This window comes from Talpa occidentalis, unplaced genomic scaffold, assembly GCF_014898055.3.
Source record: "Talpa occidentalis isolate TD23 unplaced genomic scaffold, MPIMG_talOcc4v2.1 talOcc4.8, whole genome shotgun sequence".
NCBI classification, from domain to species: Eukaryota; Metazoa; Chordata; class Mammalia; order Eulipotyphla; family Talpidae; genus Talpa; species Talpa occidentalis.
In genome coordinates, this window is record NW_023605194.1 from 5,055,877 (window position 1) to 5,072,356 (window position 16,480).

The following is a 16,480-nucleotide window of genomic DNA, read 5'->3' on the forward strand; positions in this document are numbered from 1 at the left end:
CATGGCTTCTGTTGCTACCTGTCACGGTGCTCCCATGCTGCATGGTGGGGGGATACAGTGAGGCCAGCTTTGTGCCCCAGAGCCTAGTGGAGCATCTGACACACAGGAGGTAGTCAGTGTTTCTTATATGAGCGACTCCAAATCTCATATTCCAAATGTTTTACATGTTTGGACCACCTTCAGCTTAACACCATAAACTAAAATTGTCCCTTTGGTAAGAAGAGGAGAGGAAGAAGCTGTAACACCAACAATTTTGAAGGGACACTGATAATTCCTGCTTGGACCAAAAGGCCCATCCTGATAGAATTTTTTATTTAAGGATTTACATAAAAAGGTTTTTTGCATATTTCCTGGGGAAGGAGTGTTTATTCATGTGTGTAAAGGGTGAAGATATATAAAGAAGAATGTGTCTGGATGTATATCTAAACCTGGCTGTGAGACAGACTTTTGATACAGTGACTGATGGGGAATACTGTATTGTCAGCGCTGCTATTCTTTCCCAGTGCTGCTCGAAGCCATAGCCATTTTTACACTTTTGACTAATGGCATTATCTACTTATCTCAAATTGTTACTGATATGTTCTTATGCTTTATGTACGTCTGTAAGTTTATTACACACTTTAACAATCTTGTGCAAATGTGAATTTCTGAAAAGCATTTTGTTTTTGCTCAATTTCTAAATCTAATGTAGTCAAAACACAAACCTTTTCATAAATGAGCTATTCTTGTCGTTTATCTCCCATTTTTCTTGTTAAACAGGTGAGAAACCTCATAGATGTCACTTATGTCCATTTGCATCTGCTTATGAGCGTCATCTGGAAGCCCATATGCGTTCCCATACAGGAGAAAAACCATACAAATGTGAATTATGTTCCTTCCGCTGCAGTGACCGAAGTAACCTGTCCCATCATCGAAGACGCAAGCATAAAATGGTACCAATTAAAGGTACTAGGTCTTCCTTAAGCAGCAAGAAAATGTGGGGAGTCTTACAGAAGAAAACAGGCAATCTGGGCTATAGCCGAAGAGCACTAATCAACTTAAGCCCACCTTCCATGGTGGTTCAGAAGCCGGACTACCTGAATGACTTTACCCACGAAATCCCAAATATCCAGACTGACTCCTATGAAAGTATGGCGAAAACCGCAGCGACTGGTGGCCTGCCCAGGGACACCCAGGAGCTCATGGTTGATAACCCTTTAAATCAGCTCTCAACTCTAGCAGGACAGTTGTCCAGTTTGCCACCTGAAAACCAAAACCCCGCGTCCCCTGACGTCGTTCCCTGCCCCGACGAGAAGCCTTTCATGATGCAGCAGCCCTCTGCCCAGGCAGTGGTGTCTGCCGTGTCCGCGAGTGTTCCTCAGAGCGCCTCTCCCGCCAGCCCCGAGCCTCGGCCATCACACAGTCAGAGGAACTACAGCCCCGTGGCAGGCCCGAGCAGTGAGCCGAGCGCCCACACAAGTACTCCTAGCATAGGGAACAGCCAGCCCAGCACGCCAGCGCCAACCCTGCCAGTTCAGGACCCGCAGCTTCTGCACCACTGCCAGCACTGTGACATGTACTTTGCCGACAATATCCTCTATACTATTCATATGGGATGTCATGGGTATGAAAATCCTTTTCAGTGTAACATATGTGGATGCAAATGTAAAAACAAGTATGATTTTGCCTGTCATTTTGCAAGAGGGCAACATAATCAGCACTGATGGAAACAATCATCATATGCTGTATTTGGTTTTGCTGTTTTGTGGTTTCGATTTTTTTTTTTTTTTTCTGTTGGGGGGGCGGAATCATCCCTAATTAGGTGTCTACTAATTTAAAGTCTATATTTATAGAATATAAATTTGACAGTGGAAACAAAATTTTCTTTTTTTTTTTTTTCTTTCATAAAAGTCTGGACAGGGTCATTGATATATTAGAACACAGGTCTATTTTCTGGTTTCATTTAGCATTTGAGTTTTGGTCACTCATAATCTTACAAGTGTTCATCTGAGTTTTCCACATTTATGGTCCATAAACACTTCAAGGCTTATTGATAGTTCAGTATATTGGAGCTAGATACTGTTCTTCACATTTCAAAATGGTAGAATAAGTTACAAAATCTTTTACAGCTTATTTCAGTGTTTAGCAGAGGAATTGCCTTTAAAATTGCTCTTAATTGAAATACAATTTAGTTCACATAGTTCAAGTTGAATTAGTTTCATTTCAACTAATAACAGTAATGCTATTTCCTCTTTTTTCCATAAGAGGAAATGTAAGTTAATTCTGTTTAAAGTTACAAAAGTATAGGGTGAAAGTACTGAAAAGAAAGGGAATATAATAAGTTTTCATATTTAAAATATTGGTTCATTCAATTTCTGATTTAAACTAAGTCAAATTTCCATTGAATTCTTTTTATTACACTTCTGCTTTATGTAAAAAGCCACAGGTAAATACATGCAAACGCTAGAAATATTGGAGGATTATCTGTGAAGATGCCTTTTTTCCCCTTTTCATTTGAGCCTTTCATTTAAATCCTTCACTCTGGCATTGTTTATGCCAGGTGAGGTTGGTAACTATACTGAGAATCTGTTATTCTTTCTATTCCTTTGATGACCAAAGAGGGACAGTGGACATCATCTGTCCTATACCTAGGAGATGCAGTCCTTCAGAGAGATCTCTGAAGTTTTCCTTTTCCTGCCTTCTGTCCACTTATTGCCCATAATTTCAAGAAAAAGGTGGGTACAGAAACACACAGGAAATATGTGAAGGCCAAGTAATATTTACAAAAACGAGAAGCTATCTCCAAAACAGATCCTGGTCTACTCTTCAGAACTGGCCATTTAAAATATTTTCTGTAAATTCAAGCTGTAATGCTTATTTACAGCTCCCCCAGTCTCTCATGTACAGTGGCAAAACTATATGGAAACTGTGGTTGAATTGTCGCCTTAGCAAGAGAAGATAAGCTGTGTGATAGTAGATATAAAATACATTTAAACATATTTGTTTACAAAAATAAGACTTGCTAAATAAGTCGAGTAATTTTTGAATAGGCTATTGTTTTATATTGTGTAATAACTAGCTGGCTCTGAAGACAGCTTGGTCAAACAATAAAATACATTATTACTAATAGTTGGTTTCTGTGTACTTTGCAAAAATTATTCTTAATTTGGTTCCAAATCTTGAAAGTGTAAATTGGCATCTTAAAGAGAATATCCTGACTATTAAGTGTTTATTAACCAAAAGGGCCTCTATTCTCATAGTAAGTAAAAGGGAAATATTGATAGCATGTGCTCGCAGATCCCCCAAGTGCCAAGTCAGTGGGTCTTCTACCTTCCTTCCAGATGCTAAAGCCATTAAAATGAGTTCTTGTGGTTTACTCTCCAGTCTAATCTCAACTGCATTGTTCCGAGAGCAGCATGAAGGGCAGTCTCCAAAGGCTATACATAGCTCTCTTCCTTGTCACAGCTGAGGTTTGTGAAGCTAAAATTTTACAATTCTGTTTGCTCTGTTGTCGAAAGCCCTCCCTGCTCAGATTGGTTTTAGTGCAGCCATTTCCAGATGGTGTAACTTGGCCTACTGTTTGTTTATTGCCAGAGAGAAACAGGTTGCCGTCATTTGGAAGCTTTGCGATGATTTTTCCCTTCACTTCTATTTTATTCTTCAAATAAAAGCAATACCCCAAAATAGTGAATTTTCAGTAGACAATGAGGAAGAACTCTAGTGAAGACCAGTTTATTAACTATGTATATTCTGGGCCAAATAGTGACAAATATATTTTTTTCTAACAACTGAAGATAGATGTTTTGAAGATGCATTTTAATTTAACCATAGAAAAGATTTTTTTCCTAATTACAAATAAGAATGTATAATTCTAATTTTCTTATGACTTAAAGAGCACAGTTGGTATTCCAAAGGTGTCAATGCTTGAAAGTTACAATTAATTCTAAATGCACTAAAGTTTTTAAAGCAAATCTACCTTAGAAACTTTTTTAGTATTGTATTTTTAAAAAGATTTAGGACTTTATTTAAATATTCTGTGAGTTAAATTCTGTATTTGGAAAGATGTTAGTATCTTTCATTAAGTATTGACTATGTTTCTCCCATTTTATTTTTAATCAAATATTTTATAGAAATGAGTTGGGAAAAGCTTAACATGCACTATTTATAGTAAGTACCTTGCTGTTAACAGGCAATGTTCTGAAACTAAATTATTTTTGTTCAGTGAACATAAGTTTAGATTTTTAAAGTTGGTAGATAATTTATCTCCACTAATATTTTTTTAAGAGACTGTGAAGAGATTAACAGGGAATACTTTTATTTCAGATGTTACACATTAGTATGTGTAGCTACAACTTCTGGATTCAAGTAAAGGCTAGACTTTTACTTTGAAAAATTCCATTGGATATTTTCCAGTGCTGTTTCATTTTAGAAATAAGTGTTTGCCATTCGTCTGCTGGATTATTTGACAAAGGGGACATTATAGAGAATGTTCAGAGATAAACCTCATTTAAGTTCTGCGAGAATATTTATCAAATGGGTGTATTATTAAAATGTAAAAATTCCCTGCTAAGGACATTTTCATTAAATAGTCTTAGAGGGTATGTGATTTCTAGAACCTGTTTTTGTTAATATGTACTCTGATGTAAAGAACATATTTTGTATGCAAAACATAAAACAAGTATGGTTGCAATACACACTATCTGTGTAGGGATTCCAGAAAGCAGTTAATGCTGAAATAATTAGTATGTAGTTCATATTGTAAATGAAGCTTTGCTTTTGTAATATATGAATAAAAAAGTAACACTTTCTAACGATCTCAACTTTTCTTTTTTTAAAATTTTTTTTTTTAATTTTTTTTTTTTTTTAATAGAGGCATGTTTTATTTATTTATTTATTTGTTTGTTTGTTTTGTTTATACATGCACTGGGTACAGTCAGAAGCGCGGGAGGGTGAGAGAATTCACCAGAGCCAGAGCGGGGAGCAGAGCAGGCAGAAGGACCGAAGTACACTGCTGAGGGGAGCAGCGGGCGGCAGGAGAGGTCTGCGCGCCATGTGGGACCCTCCTCTGGTGGCCGGGGAGCAGCCGGGGATCGAACCGGCACCGCAGAGGCCGCGGGCAGCTTCGCAACCCAGCGCTCAACCGCTGCGCCACCGGGGAGGCCTTCAACTTTTCTTTTTTAACACTAGGATTAAGTTAGTTTGTGAGTAGTTTTCCAGTATTTAAAATAAAAAGGTTTTGTGACTCTCTGGGTTTGAATTTGTGGAACGCCTTGTCCACAAGATGCTGCATGAGTTAGAAACGGCACCAAAGACCTGCATCTTGTCACCTGAGTAGTTTCTTCTCTGTCAAGATCCAGTCACGTGACTCCAGTCCCCAGCCCTGCGCTCTGGGCTCTGACCCTTAGAGGAGGCTCTTCTGATGGTTAGTTTTCATGTCACACCCCACAAGTGGCTGACTGAAGTAATTTCTAGGACAAATGCATCTTTTAAAGTGGACTGATTTCTTTAAAAACTTGAGTTTTTGACAATTTATAGATCGCTGGCCTAGAAAACATCCAGTAATGCAAATTGCTTGCAAAATCAGACATTTGACTGAAAATTCAAAAGTTTAATGCTTCTTTGAAAAATACTTATGTACAATGTTATCTTTCTCATACTGAAAAGAAAGGATAATATCTGATATGTCAGTAGTTTGTTGAAAGCATAGGTATTTTTTGTTTCCTTGCTTTAGGTCTTCCAAAAATTCTGCTTTGAGCTTGTTAAGTTCTTCTGCTAGAAGTTTCAAGTTGTAGGGAGGCACTTGTTCATCTAAAATAAAAGGATATCCTCAAGTTATCTGTAAATTAAATCAGGCTGGGCTGTTTGATGACATCAGGTAATTAACTTGATTATGTTAGACAAACCAGACACCTATAATCACCGATGGTGTGCTCCGCAGACAAAAGGCCATGGTAGGGTGATACAAGCATCTCTTCTGAAACAATTCAAAGTACTGAAAAACTTGCAGAAAATACAGGCCTGAAAGGGAGTTTTTCGTTGACAAAAATCAAAAGATTGTTGACTTACTATCTTATAGTAGAATTGCTAGGTAATGAGGCAAAAAGAAAATCAAACAGAAAGTGATAATTTGATTTTGAAAATGATAGTATCTATAACAGTTGTCCAACAGAACTTTCTGCAATGAGGGAAGTGCCCTGTACCTGCCCTGTTCAACACAGTCACTCGCCATGTGGGCAGCTGAATGAACCACTAAAGTTTTGTATTGTTGAGATACAATTTCCTACCATACAATTTGCTCATTTAAACTACAATTCAGGGCCTCCCCTTGTGGCGCAGTGGTTGAGCGCTTTGCCACATGCACTTTTTTCTTCAAGCCAGCCTAGTGAACGCGAAACGTCTCGTCATGGTTTTTCTTTGCTTTTCCCCAAGGACTGATGATGTCAAGTGTGTTTTCATTTAGTTACCGGCCATTTGTCTTCCCCGGGGGAAAAGCTTATTTGGAACCTCTGCCCATTGAGAAATTCAGATTGCTTTCATAATTAAGCAGTAAGAGTCCTTTATGTGTTTTGGATCCAAGTTCTTTTTGAGAAACACAACTTGAAAATATTTACTCACATTCTGTGGTCTGTCTTCACTTTCTTAATGGTAGGGAATGGAATTATATAAGCCTGACCTAGAAGCTTGTGTCACTTTCCTCACCAAGAAACAAAACTATTTAAACGAGTGGGAAGGGAGTCCAGGGTGATCTGTGCATAATCAGACTTCCCCTCCCCTTCACTTTGTAGACAGAACAGAAGAAAGGCAAGCGGGGGAGGGCAACCCCATAACTATTTGGTTTCATTCTAATAATGCTGACATTTCTGTTTCCCAAACTTTGGATTTTAACCTATAAGTGAGCTGCAAGTTCCAACTAAGTGATTTTCTAAGTGGGATCAAGTAGAGTACAGCACAGTTTAACGTGAGGGTTCTATGGAACTTCTGTGCCTGCATGTTTTCCAACAAAGTGGTAACATAAAATCTACATGGGAGTGATGGTTTTAAAAAAAAAAAAAAAAGGTGTGAGAAACACAGTATGCTTAATATACTGTTGATTTCCCCCACGTCCTGAGTTTTGGTAAAGGTACAATAATAAGCGATGCTGCGTGAGGAGCATAACAGAAGGCGTAGACTCGAATCCCATCTTGCCCTGAGCCTGAGGTCGCCGAAGTGCCTCAGGTAGTGGCTTTGTTTTGGGCAAGTTACTTGATGCTCTCAGAACCTCCACTTCCCCATTTGTAAAATTACACCTACCTTATAGGATTATAAAAATCAGAAACTGTTTTTTAAGGCACTTAGCATAGAAAAAGGAGCTCAAGAAATGTTAGCTGATACTGTTTTTAAAATCCAAATTTAAATAGAGCAAAGAGTTCAATATTTAAAACACAAAAGAGCTATTTTAGAAAGCTGCAAAGTGGAGAAAGAGAATACACTGAGCTTGTTTAAACTCCATGCTGACCTCACCCACTCACATTTCAGCTTAAATGTCATCTCCAGAAGCGTTCTGATCTCCCTCTTAAAATAAGTCCTCCCATCATTCTAGCCTGCCTGACCCTGCTTTCTTTCCCTTCAGAGCACAGGTATATATGTTCATTCATTTTTCTGTCTCCTCATTGAAATGTGCACAACTTCCAGTCACCAGCATGCAAAACATGGCCTCACACAGAGCTACTGCTCAGAACCTGGGTACCAGGTGAACACCCAGTTCTGTGGGTAGAATTTTAATTTTCTATCACCAAATTGCATATTTACACTGAAAACATGATGCAAACTTTATGACCAAAAGCTAACAAACTACCCTAGTGTAGGGAACAGCCGCAGAAAGCCCTACGAGCGCAATGGAATGTAACTCCCAACATACCTTTCGCTTCCTTCATCATCTGAGAGACAATTCTTCGGAGTGTCTGATCAGCTTGATGAAGCATGTTAGTTGAACAAATTACTCTGTCTGTCTCCTAGGTAACACAGATATTATTATTGGAACAGTTATACAGTTTATAAAAGAAATGGTGAAAGCACAACAGCTTTGGGGAGGGTGAGTGAATCATGCACATGACGAGGTGCGAAGCTACACCCCCAAAATAATGGTTGCATAAACCAATAACTCAATAAAAATTGATTTTAAGAAATGAGATCTTGGGGCCTCCCTGGTGGTGCAGGGTTAAAGTCTCAGTGCTATTAAGCTTTTGCCAGCCACGGCGGCCTGAGTTCGATCCCCAGGCAGGGAGCTGACCCACATGGCACAGCAGACCTCTCCTGTCTCACCCGCTGGCCCCCTCAGAAGTATATTTCGTCAGTCTGCCTGTTCTGTTCCCTGCTGTATCTCTGGTGAATCCTCTCACCCCCCACACCTTTGGTCTACACCCAGTTCTTCCACACAAAAATTTTTTAAAAAAGAAATGACTGAAGTGTAGGTGATGCAAACTTGAGAGTGCAAGAAAAGTTAAAGTGACCTCTGGGTTCCAGTTACCCTTCACTAGGAGGCAGAAAAACACCCAGTTGTAAATTGGGTTCCTCCTGGGCAGTGGTGTGAAGGGAAATGCCTAGCAATAGGCTCCCCTGTTTTCCCAAAGGAAAACCTATCCATAGGGTCTTTCCGTTTCTGTGATGTAAATATCCCTAGCCATTTTCAAACAGCCAACTAATGTTAAAAGTCTCCAAAGTTGCTGAAAATTCAACAGTCGGCTGAGAGCAGCCAGTGCAAGCTGCCTCCTGGGCCAGGGCTCCGGGGCCAGGGGCCGAGTGCGGGTGAGTTGGCCGGCAGGGCAGAGCTGCCCTTACATTTCATGCCTGTGTTACATGCAACCACAAAGCAACCTTGCTACAAAAAGTTGTTCCCACTCATTTATACTAAGTCTTCCCAGGAAGACGTACCTTTTGTTCTACATTGTCCACAACACATTTTACTGGATTCTCCAAAGCAGTAAGCAGTAGATCAGTCAGCTTCAAGCTGTAAGAGGAGGTAGGAGAGAATCAGTCCCTGCAGCAGACACCTGCTGCTTAAGGACTTGTGTTTATGAATACTAAAATGAAAAAATGCTATAAATTGGCCCTCCCTGGTGGTTCAGGCAGTTAAGCACAGCGCTGTGAAGCTGTCTGCAGCCTCTAGTGCGGGTTTGATCCTGGCTGGCCAGGGAGCTACCCACATGGTGCAGCAGACCTCTCCTGCCTCGCCCGCTGCTCCCCTCAGCGGTGTATTTCAGTCAGCCTCGCTGTTCTGTTCCCCGCTCTGTCTCTGGTGAATACTCTCACCCTCCTGCACCTCTGGCCTGTACCCTGATTCTTGTATAAATAAATCAATCTAAAAAAAAAAACAATTCCAAACAAATTTTTTAAAAAAAGTGCTATAAATACAAGATCCTAAACTAAAGGGGGGGAAAAGGAATCATTTGGAAGCTACCTTCTACTTGCAAGATTCAATGGCAGAAGCTCAAAACAAATAAGCCAAAAAATGTTAATTTCCTAAGACTATATCAACAAGCTTTGAAAAGGCATCCTCTTTCTCTCATTAAGTGCTGAGCTTTAGGCTGAGGAACGCAGTCTGCCCAGTCTGTACATTTTTGGCTTCTGCTTATTTACTAGATACAGATTAGCACAATGGTCCTCAATGGTCAAAGGGCCATGGAGAGTTCAGGTAGAATCAGGTCATTCATTTAACAACTATTTATTGAGCAATTTCTTCTATGAAAAATATTTTTAAACTGGGCCTCCCTGGTGGCACAGGGGTTAAGTCTCAGTGCTATCAAGCAATGGCCAGCCACTGCAGCATGAGTTCGCTCCCCGGCCAGGGAGCTAGTCACATGGCACAGCAGACCTCTCCTGTCTCCCCACTGCTCCCCTTAGCAGTGTAATTCAGTAGATGCGACTGTTCTGCTCCCCACTCTGTCTCTGGTGAATCCTCTTACCTCCTGCACCTCTGGCCTACACCCCAGTTCTTGTATGTATAAATAAAAATAATCTTAAAAAAATTTTTTTTAACTTTTACAATTTGCTAATCCTCTGTGGACAACAGTCAGGAGGAAGCAAAGGGCACATGGGTAATCAAGCTCCAGAACTGCGCTCTCCTTTGCTCAAGCCACCAGCCATGTGCAGCTATTTAAGCAGAAAGTCAAGAAAATGGAATTTAAAATTCAGGTCCTCACTTGCACTAGCTGTATTACAAGTGTTCGGTGGATACCATGGCTAGCAGCTATAGTGCAAATACAGAAATTTCTATTTCATCAGTGAAATTTCTATTGGAACCGTACTCTAGAATGTTCTAGATGCTATCATGAATGGAAAGCCCCAGCACCACAGTCCAGAAGCTTCACACATACACAGCAGTGCCACTAGCCAGGATTAAGACAAAACTTGGATTCAGTACCACCTCCGCTCCTTTTCTTCCTATAAGGAAATTATTAGCCAATCTAGTTGGACTCTGCTACTTTGGTAAGAGTATCCCCAAAGATAAGCACGCCGAATGCCCGGCTGTGCCCTCTGGGGGACAGCATTCTCTTAATAAGACTAATGTTTGCAAGCCAACTTGGCTTCAAATCTCAGCTGTCACAAGCTCAGTAACTCACCAACTGAGCTATCTCACTCAGTTTCCTCTTTGTAGGGAAATAATCTCTCTGCAAGGCTGATGGGAGGACCAGCCAAATGAGTAAAAGTAAAGCATTTAGCTCAGGGCCCAGCTCAGCGAGGCGGCAGTGAATGGCAGCTTTGAGCAGGATACCTGGCCTCGGAAGAACACACTGTGCTCTGAATCGTGAGGCTGTTGCGTTCCCAAGCATTTTTCTCAGGATTGGGTTTCTCTATCTTCCTGCCCATCAGGTGGATGGTCTCGGCAGGCACTGCTCGTGGTCTCTGGCCATTCCTCTCTAAACAGGTCTCAAGAGAACAGTCGAAAAAGAGCTGACAAAAGCCCACGGAATCTGAAAACAATTGGAAAGCACAAAATTACTGGTATACTCTTGTTTCAGCCCAGCTGAAGCAGAAAAGCCCTCACGCAATACTGAATGTCCATATAAACTTCCTAGTCCAGTTAAATCTACTAAAGACAAGAGTGATTTGGGCATGAACATAAATGCCTATGTGTAAAAAAGTTTTAATTACATTTCCGGGCCAGTTGGTAGACTTCATATCTCATGCTCTGGTAGTAAAAGTTGTCATCGAGAATCAAAAGCAAAGGTCTGGACACAGCAGTCTTCGTTAAGAAGTAGCCGGATGGTGCCTTCGCCGCTGCAGAAGAGATCAGATCTTGATCTTTTAAGCAGGTTATAAAATCTTCCCACATGACTTCAGTCCTTGTGGGTGGGACAGACACCTGGCCCCCATGAATAACACCATTTAGGAAGTGTTCTAGGTATCTCAACAGTTCTTGTCGAAGTAGTTTCCACTGGGATGGCTAAAAAGAAAGAATTGCATTCTCAATTAATTAGTTTTGACCAGGAAAATGCCCCAACCTGGAAATTTCACACCCCAACAATGAACCATCTGTAGTTCTTGACACTCAGAGATTGTAGACACCATCCCTCTGCCTAGAAAACTCCTACTCAGGGATGTTAGTCCTCTTCTAAGTCTTCTCAGACTCAAATCACGCAGAAGGCAGCTCAGATGCTCCCCCCTCCCCCAACCTATCCTGACACTCCATTCTCTCCATGTTGGGCCTCCACTCTGGCAGGGTTTCCACTGTTGAGGCAATTGTTTGCACATCTCTGGCCCCCTGCTAGATCAACAGTCCAACATATGCCAGCCTCCAGCAGAGAGTCTGGTACCTAATTTGGTGTTTCAGAAATAGATGTTAAGTGACTGAATAAATAAAAGAATGAAAGTGTTATCACCCAGGAGAAAAGAGAAGCCAAAATCAATATCCTGCCAAAATAAAACACTCTGGCTAATAGTCAAGGTTCTCTTGAAATGAGAACAATGGTGGGTAGAAAATGTTCAGTCAAAAGGTCCCCTGGCCAAGATGCAAGACCTTCAGTTAACAAGAGTCAAAGTGGATGGGGAAAGAGAGGAAGCAGATCAAGGGGAAGAGAAGAGCTTTAAAATACAAGGAGCTTTGTGCGTCTGTGGAGAGCACTGACACTTTGATGAGGTCGGGGTCGGAGGGAAAGCACAGGACAGGAACTGAAGCCTCTTCTCGCCCGCGCACGCTGCCAGAGCACTGAGATGCCAGCACCTGCAACCAACACATCCGCTAGGCCCGCTACACAGGAGACTCTGACAACTTCCTACAGCTGAGCTAGCCCGCGCATAGCGACGCGACGAACCCCATGCCTTCATTTCCAGTGGGAGGTGGAAAAAATACAACAGTAAGAGTGAAGGAAAGGTCCAGCAAATACAACAATTCCTACTGTAGGGGCAGGAAGGACACTGAGCAGGTTTTCTGATCCAGCAGACCGGGTAAAGGAGGAGTCCTGGAGCCCTCAGTGGTTTTTGCAGGCTTTTATTGGGATTTACCAAGTACACGGCAGGCAGGGGTGCCGGGGGGGCTGGGAGGCTGGCAGGCCTGTCTTCACTCTGGGCTCTCTGCCTTCTCTCATGTTCTCTCTGCTCTTCTCATGGCTCTGCTTCTCTCTCGGCTTCTTTGCTCCTGCTGGCATCTCCTCGACGCTGCCCTTAAAAGCCCAGTCTCAGCCAGGTGAATCCCATCTACATAGGCCCACACCCTACTCCAGGTGCCCGCCATCAGGCATGCATTTGGGACCGCAGGGTTCCCTCATCTATCCTAATAGTGGGAGGGCAGAGAAGCCTGATACTTTTTACCTTACCCTACACCTACCAATGACTTCAGTTTTCACCCAAATGGTGAAATTACACATCCAAGTAAATCCGGCATTACCAGGGTCCTGAGGCTCTATTTCCCTCACAAGTAGCCAGGAACAGGGACATAAATTGGCCCCCATTTTTTCCATACACCTAATGTACTCAATGTTTCACCAACAGAGTGGAATCATACAGTTGCGTATTTATGTGGGTGTGGGTTCCTTTACATTCCAGCACTTAAAAAAAAAAAAACGATTTAAAAAATTTCAGACTATTTCAATCAAAGGGTATTTACTCCAGAAGGAGGATGAGACCGAACACATGGAATCTCCTTCCTGAGGTCTCAGTTTTCACGTTTCTCCAAAGGGTTGCCTCTCACTGCACTGCGATCTGAGGCCTTAAAGAAATAGGTACTTGGAACTTACAAGTTGGCTCTAGAGACAGCCCCTCACTTCCTTTGGTGGTCTGTGAAGAAACGGCCACTTTCCCCACTGGCAGAGGCTGATACTATTACTCTGAGATAAAGTCTGTGCTTCAGCGGCCAGACCCTTCATTTGCACAGCCTCTTTCTAGCGTCATGCGAGGAACCCCAGCAACGCTGACCCTCATCAACGCGTGTTTTTTCTTAAAAAGGGGGTGCCCCCAAATATGTAAATTTCAAACTCCACAAAAGCTGGATTCACTGTGGCTGGCTGTTAGTTCATGGCTGTATAGGCATTTTTGAGAGAGTCTGTCCCTCTAAGCAGAACCTTCCCAAAAAAGGACCTTCAAGAGCTATTTTCACCGGGAGGGAGCCCCAGCTCGCGGGCTGACTGGGCGACCCCCGGTACAGCCCCCCCGGTACAGCAGGCACCGCCTGCCCGCCCCAGAGGTCGCGCCTTCCTCTAAGTGAGCCGTTCTAGATGCTGCGCGCATGTCTTTGACAATCCACTCCTCGTCATCTCCTCCCACTCCTCGTCATCTCCTCCTGCGTCAAGCTTCCCCGAGCCCGTCTGCCCCGCCAGGGACGCACCTTCCCCACCGCGCACCGCGTCCGCCGGAGGCGCAGGCGCAGCAGGCGCGGCGGGCGCGTTGCCCTTGGCGACAGCGGCCGAGGCCCCGCCCCCTCCCCACTGACCAATGGCGGCGCGCTGGCCTCCGGGAGGAACGCCTCGGGCATGACGTCATCGTAGGCGACGACGCCGACGGCCCAGGCCTGCTCTCGCCGCAGCCGGCAGCTCAGGGCCCGCGCGAAGGTCGACTTTCCCGCCGCGGGCAGCCCGCAGAGGACGCAGAGCGCCAGCTTCCGCGGCTCCTCGCCGCGCGCGCCTCCGCCGTCGTCGCCGGCTCGCATGTTGCCCGGGAGACCGACGTCGCCGGCCCCAGCAATGACCCCGGCGCGGCCGCTCGCCGCGCACGCGCAGTCTCCTCGGCCCGGCGGCGCCGCCTGGCGTCGCGACGCGGGAACCGGCGGGGGGAATCCGGGGCGCCTCGCGTGTCCCGGCTGGTGGTGGGGGGCGTCTCCGGGGTCCCCGGAGCCCTGGCGCCAGCTCCGCGTGGGCGAGTCCTCACGACGATGCGTCTCCCAACGCCCGGACGGTCCCCAAGGGGCCCGAGAGTGGCACCGCCTTTTCTTGCGGGCCTCTGGGATTGGCGCGTCGGCTTCGTGGCGATGCCATCCCCTGCGGACGGCACTTTGAGCCTCTGCCGCCCGCGCGCTTTGAAGGGCCTGTTGCTGGAAATCAAAGAAGGGGAGGCCAAGCGGATCTGTCAGCAGCGCTGCGGTACCGCGCCCACCTGTGACAGGTGGAAGGGCAACTTGGATATTAGTCATGCTGCTTGTGATCTTTTGGGATACCAGTTCTTACTCTTTAATATTTATTACTATGAGTCATCCCTAGTATTGCATATTGATGCACTATGTAAATTTATCGTAGTTTATTCATCCTGTTGATGGGTACTAGTTTTAGTATTTTGCTATTGTGAATGGTGCTGCTGTGAACACACTTTTTTAAAAGATTTACTTATTTATGCATTTAAGAGCATAAATGGTCGGGATGTAGGCCTGAGGTACTGGAGGGTGAGAGGATTCCTCAGAGACAGGGTGGGGAGCAGAACAGGCAAATCCACTGAAATACACTGCTGAGGGGAGCAGCGGGGAGATAGGAGAGGTCTGCCGCACCATGTGGATAGCTCTCTGACCTGGGATTGAACTCGTGCTGCAGTGTCTGCAGATAGCTTCATAGTGCTGAGACTTAACCCCATGTGCCATCAGGGAGGCCCTGAAAATTCTTTCATGTCCCCAGTTGCATATATGCATCAATTACGGAGACTGTATCCAGCTACATCTGCTAGCCATTCGAAGTTCAGAAGATGTGAAACTATGTTTCAAGTGATTGCATCGATATACATTCCCATTAACATTTTATAAGAAATACGGTGGATCTCCATTTCCTCTAAAGATTTATTTATTTATTTATTTATACAAGCACTGGGTACAGTCAGAAGCGGGAGGGTGAGAGAATTCACCAAAGCCAGAGCGGGGAACAGAACAGGCAGACTGATGAAATACATTGCTGAGGGAGCAGCGGGCCGTCAGGAGAGGTCTGCTGTGCCATGTGGGACCCTCGCTGGCGGCCAGGGATCTAACCGGCGCTGCAGAGGCTGCAGGCAGCTTTGCAGCCCAGCGCTCAACCACTGTGCCACCGGGGAGGCCCTAACATTGACTTTTACCAATCGTATATAAAATCTCACTGGTCTTGGTTTGCATTCCCTGATCATTAATGAGGTTGTGTATCTCGTCATTTGTTCGGTTGCTCAAAATTTTTGGCCAGGAGTACTCTTCTGTGAAATGCAAGTTGCTTTTATTTGTTTCGCTATTTTTTTGCTTGGTTCTGTTTTTCTTCATTTTCTGAAGTTTTTTTACATGGCACCCCTGTGGGACTTGAAGGGAATGGCAAACTGATACAATCCAGTATAAAGCCCTGGTGACTGCTTTCTAAAGTCTTTTTCTCTGACCCAGTAGACCATGAAAAAGTAACAGCCTCTAGCTTATTAGCTTATAAGTAGGGTAAACCTCTGTGTCTACACAGTTCATGACAGTTTTGGGGATGAAGACTGAAAGCAGACACATTGCTTTCTGGGCAAAGGAAGGACAAAAGGATGCTAAAGCCCAGGTTAGAATATATTAGAGTCCCCAGAACCTGGAAGTGAAGGCCTCACGTCCAAGTGGGGGACAGGGCAAGGGTTTCCCATGGCTTACCTGTTAAATCATTAGATGCTGAGTGGCCAGAGGTGGGACTGAAACAAGCTGCTCTGCTCAAAGGGTACCTTAGTTGTTGATGGTCCTTGAGGTGGGAGGAGGAAGGAATGTTACTTTGACAACAGAGATGGAAGGCCTTGGTCCCCTGCTGAAAGTCTGTTCAGTTGTGGTTGCTGAGTCATGGAGGCCCCAAGCTCTAAGGATGCCTGCAGTGTAGAGCTTTGGGCAGAAATTTAGTTCCTGTGTGGAGCCTGAACAGGCAGCTGCTTGGAACTTGAATAAAAATGCCTTATTTCTGATGTTGGGCAGCCCTGCCCTTGACCCCCGGATTTGCTCAACTTGCTGTACCTTACTATTACATTAGATTGGTTCAGTCACACGGGCAGCGTCACTGAGAGACTGCAGGCCAGTTGTCATCACTGTTCCTTCCGAGCGTCAGAAGCACGGAGGTTGGTTGCTGAGTTGACGGACCAG

General features: G+C 44.1%; 2 protein-coding genes across 9 annotated transcripts in view; one reads left to right on the forward strand and one right to left on the reverse strand.

Moving 5' to 3' along the window:
- The window catches only part of IKZF5 (IKAROS family zinc finger 5), a 16,087-nt gene extending 14,273 nt beyond the window's left edge, over nucleotides 1-1,814 (forward strand). For all 4 annotated transcript variants that reach the window (XM_037498024.2, XM_054690177.1, XM_054690178.1 and 1 more), the window contains one exon: nucleotides 760-1,814. In XM_037498024.2, the coding sequence (XP_037353921.1) occupies nucleotides 760-1,703 (944 nt within the window). In that variant the 3' untranslated portion in view covers nucleotides 1,704-1,814. The remainder of the gene's footprint in view (nucleotides 1-759) is intronic.
- The window catches only part of PSTK (phosphoseryl-tRNA kinase), a 17,285-nt gene extending 3,187 nt beyond the window's left edge, over nucleotides 1-14,098 (reverse strand). For 4 of the 5 annotated variants that reach the window (XM_037498032.2, XM_037498029.1, XM_037498031.2 and 1 more), the window contains exons 1-5: nucleotides 13,883-14,098; nucleotides 11,110-11,401; nucleotides 10,730-10,928; nucleotides 8,890-8,965; nucleotides 7,877-7,970 (exon numbers count right to left, since the gene is read on the reverse strand). In XM_037498032.2, the coding sequence (XP_037353929.1) occupies nucleotides 7,877-7,970; nucleotides 8,890-8,965; nucleotides 10,730-10,928; nucleotides 11,110-11,401; nucleotides 13,883-14,098 (877 nt within the window). Of the gene's footprint in view, nucleotides 1-5,132; nucleotides 5,788-7,876; nucleotides 7,971-8,889; nucleotides 8,966-10,729; nucleotides 10,929-11,109; nucleotides 11,402-13,882 lie in introns of those variants that run through there. The other variant, XM_037498027.2, reaches the window with a different exon arrangement.
- Nucleotides 14,099-16,480: the final 2,382 nt, after the last annotated feature.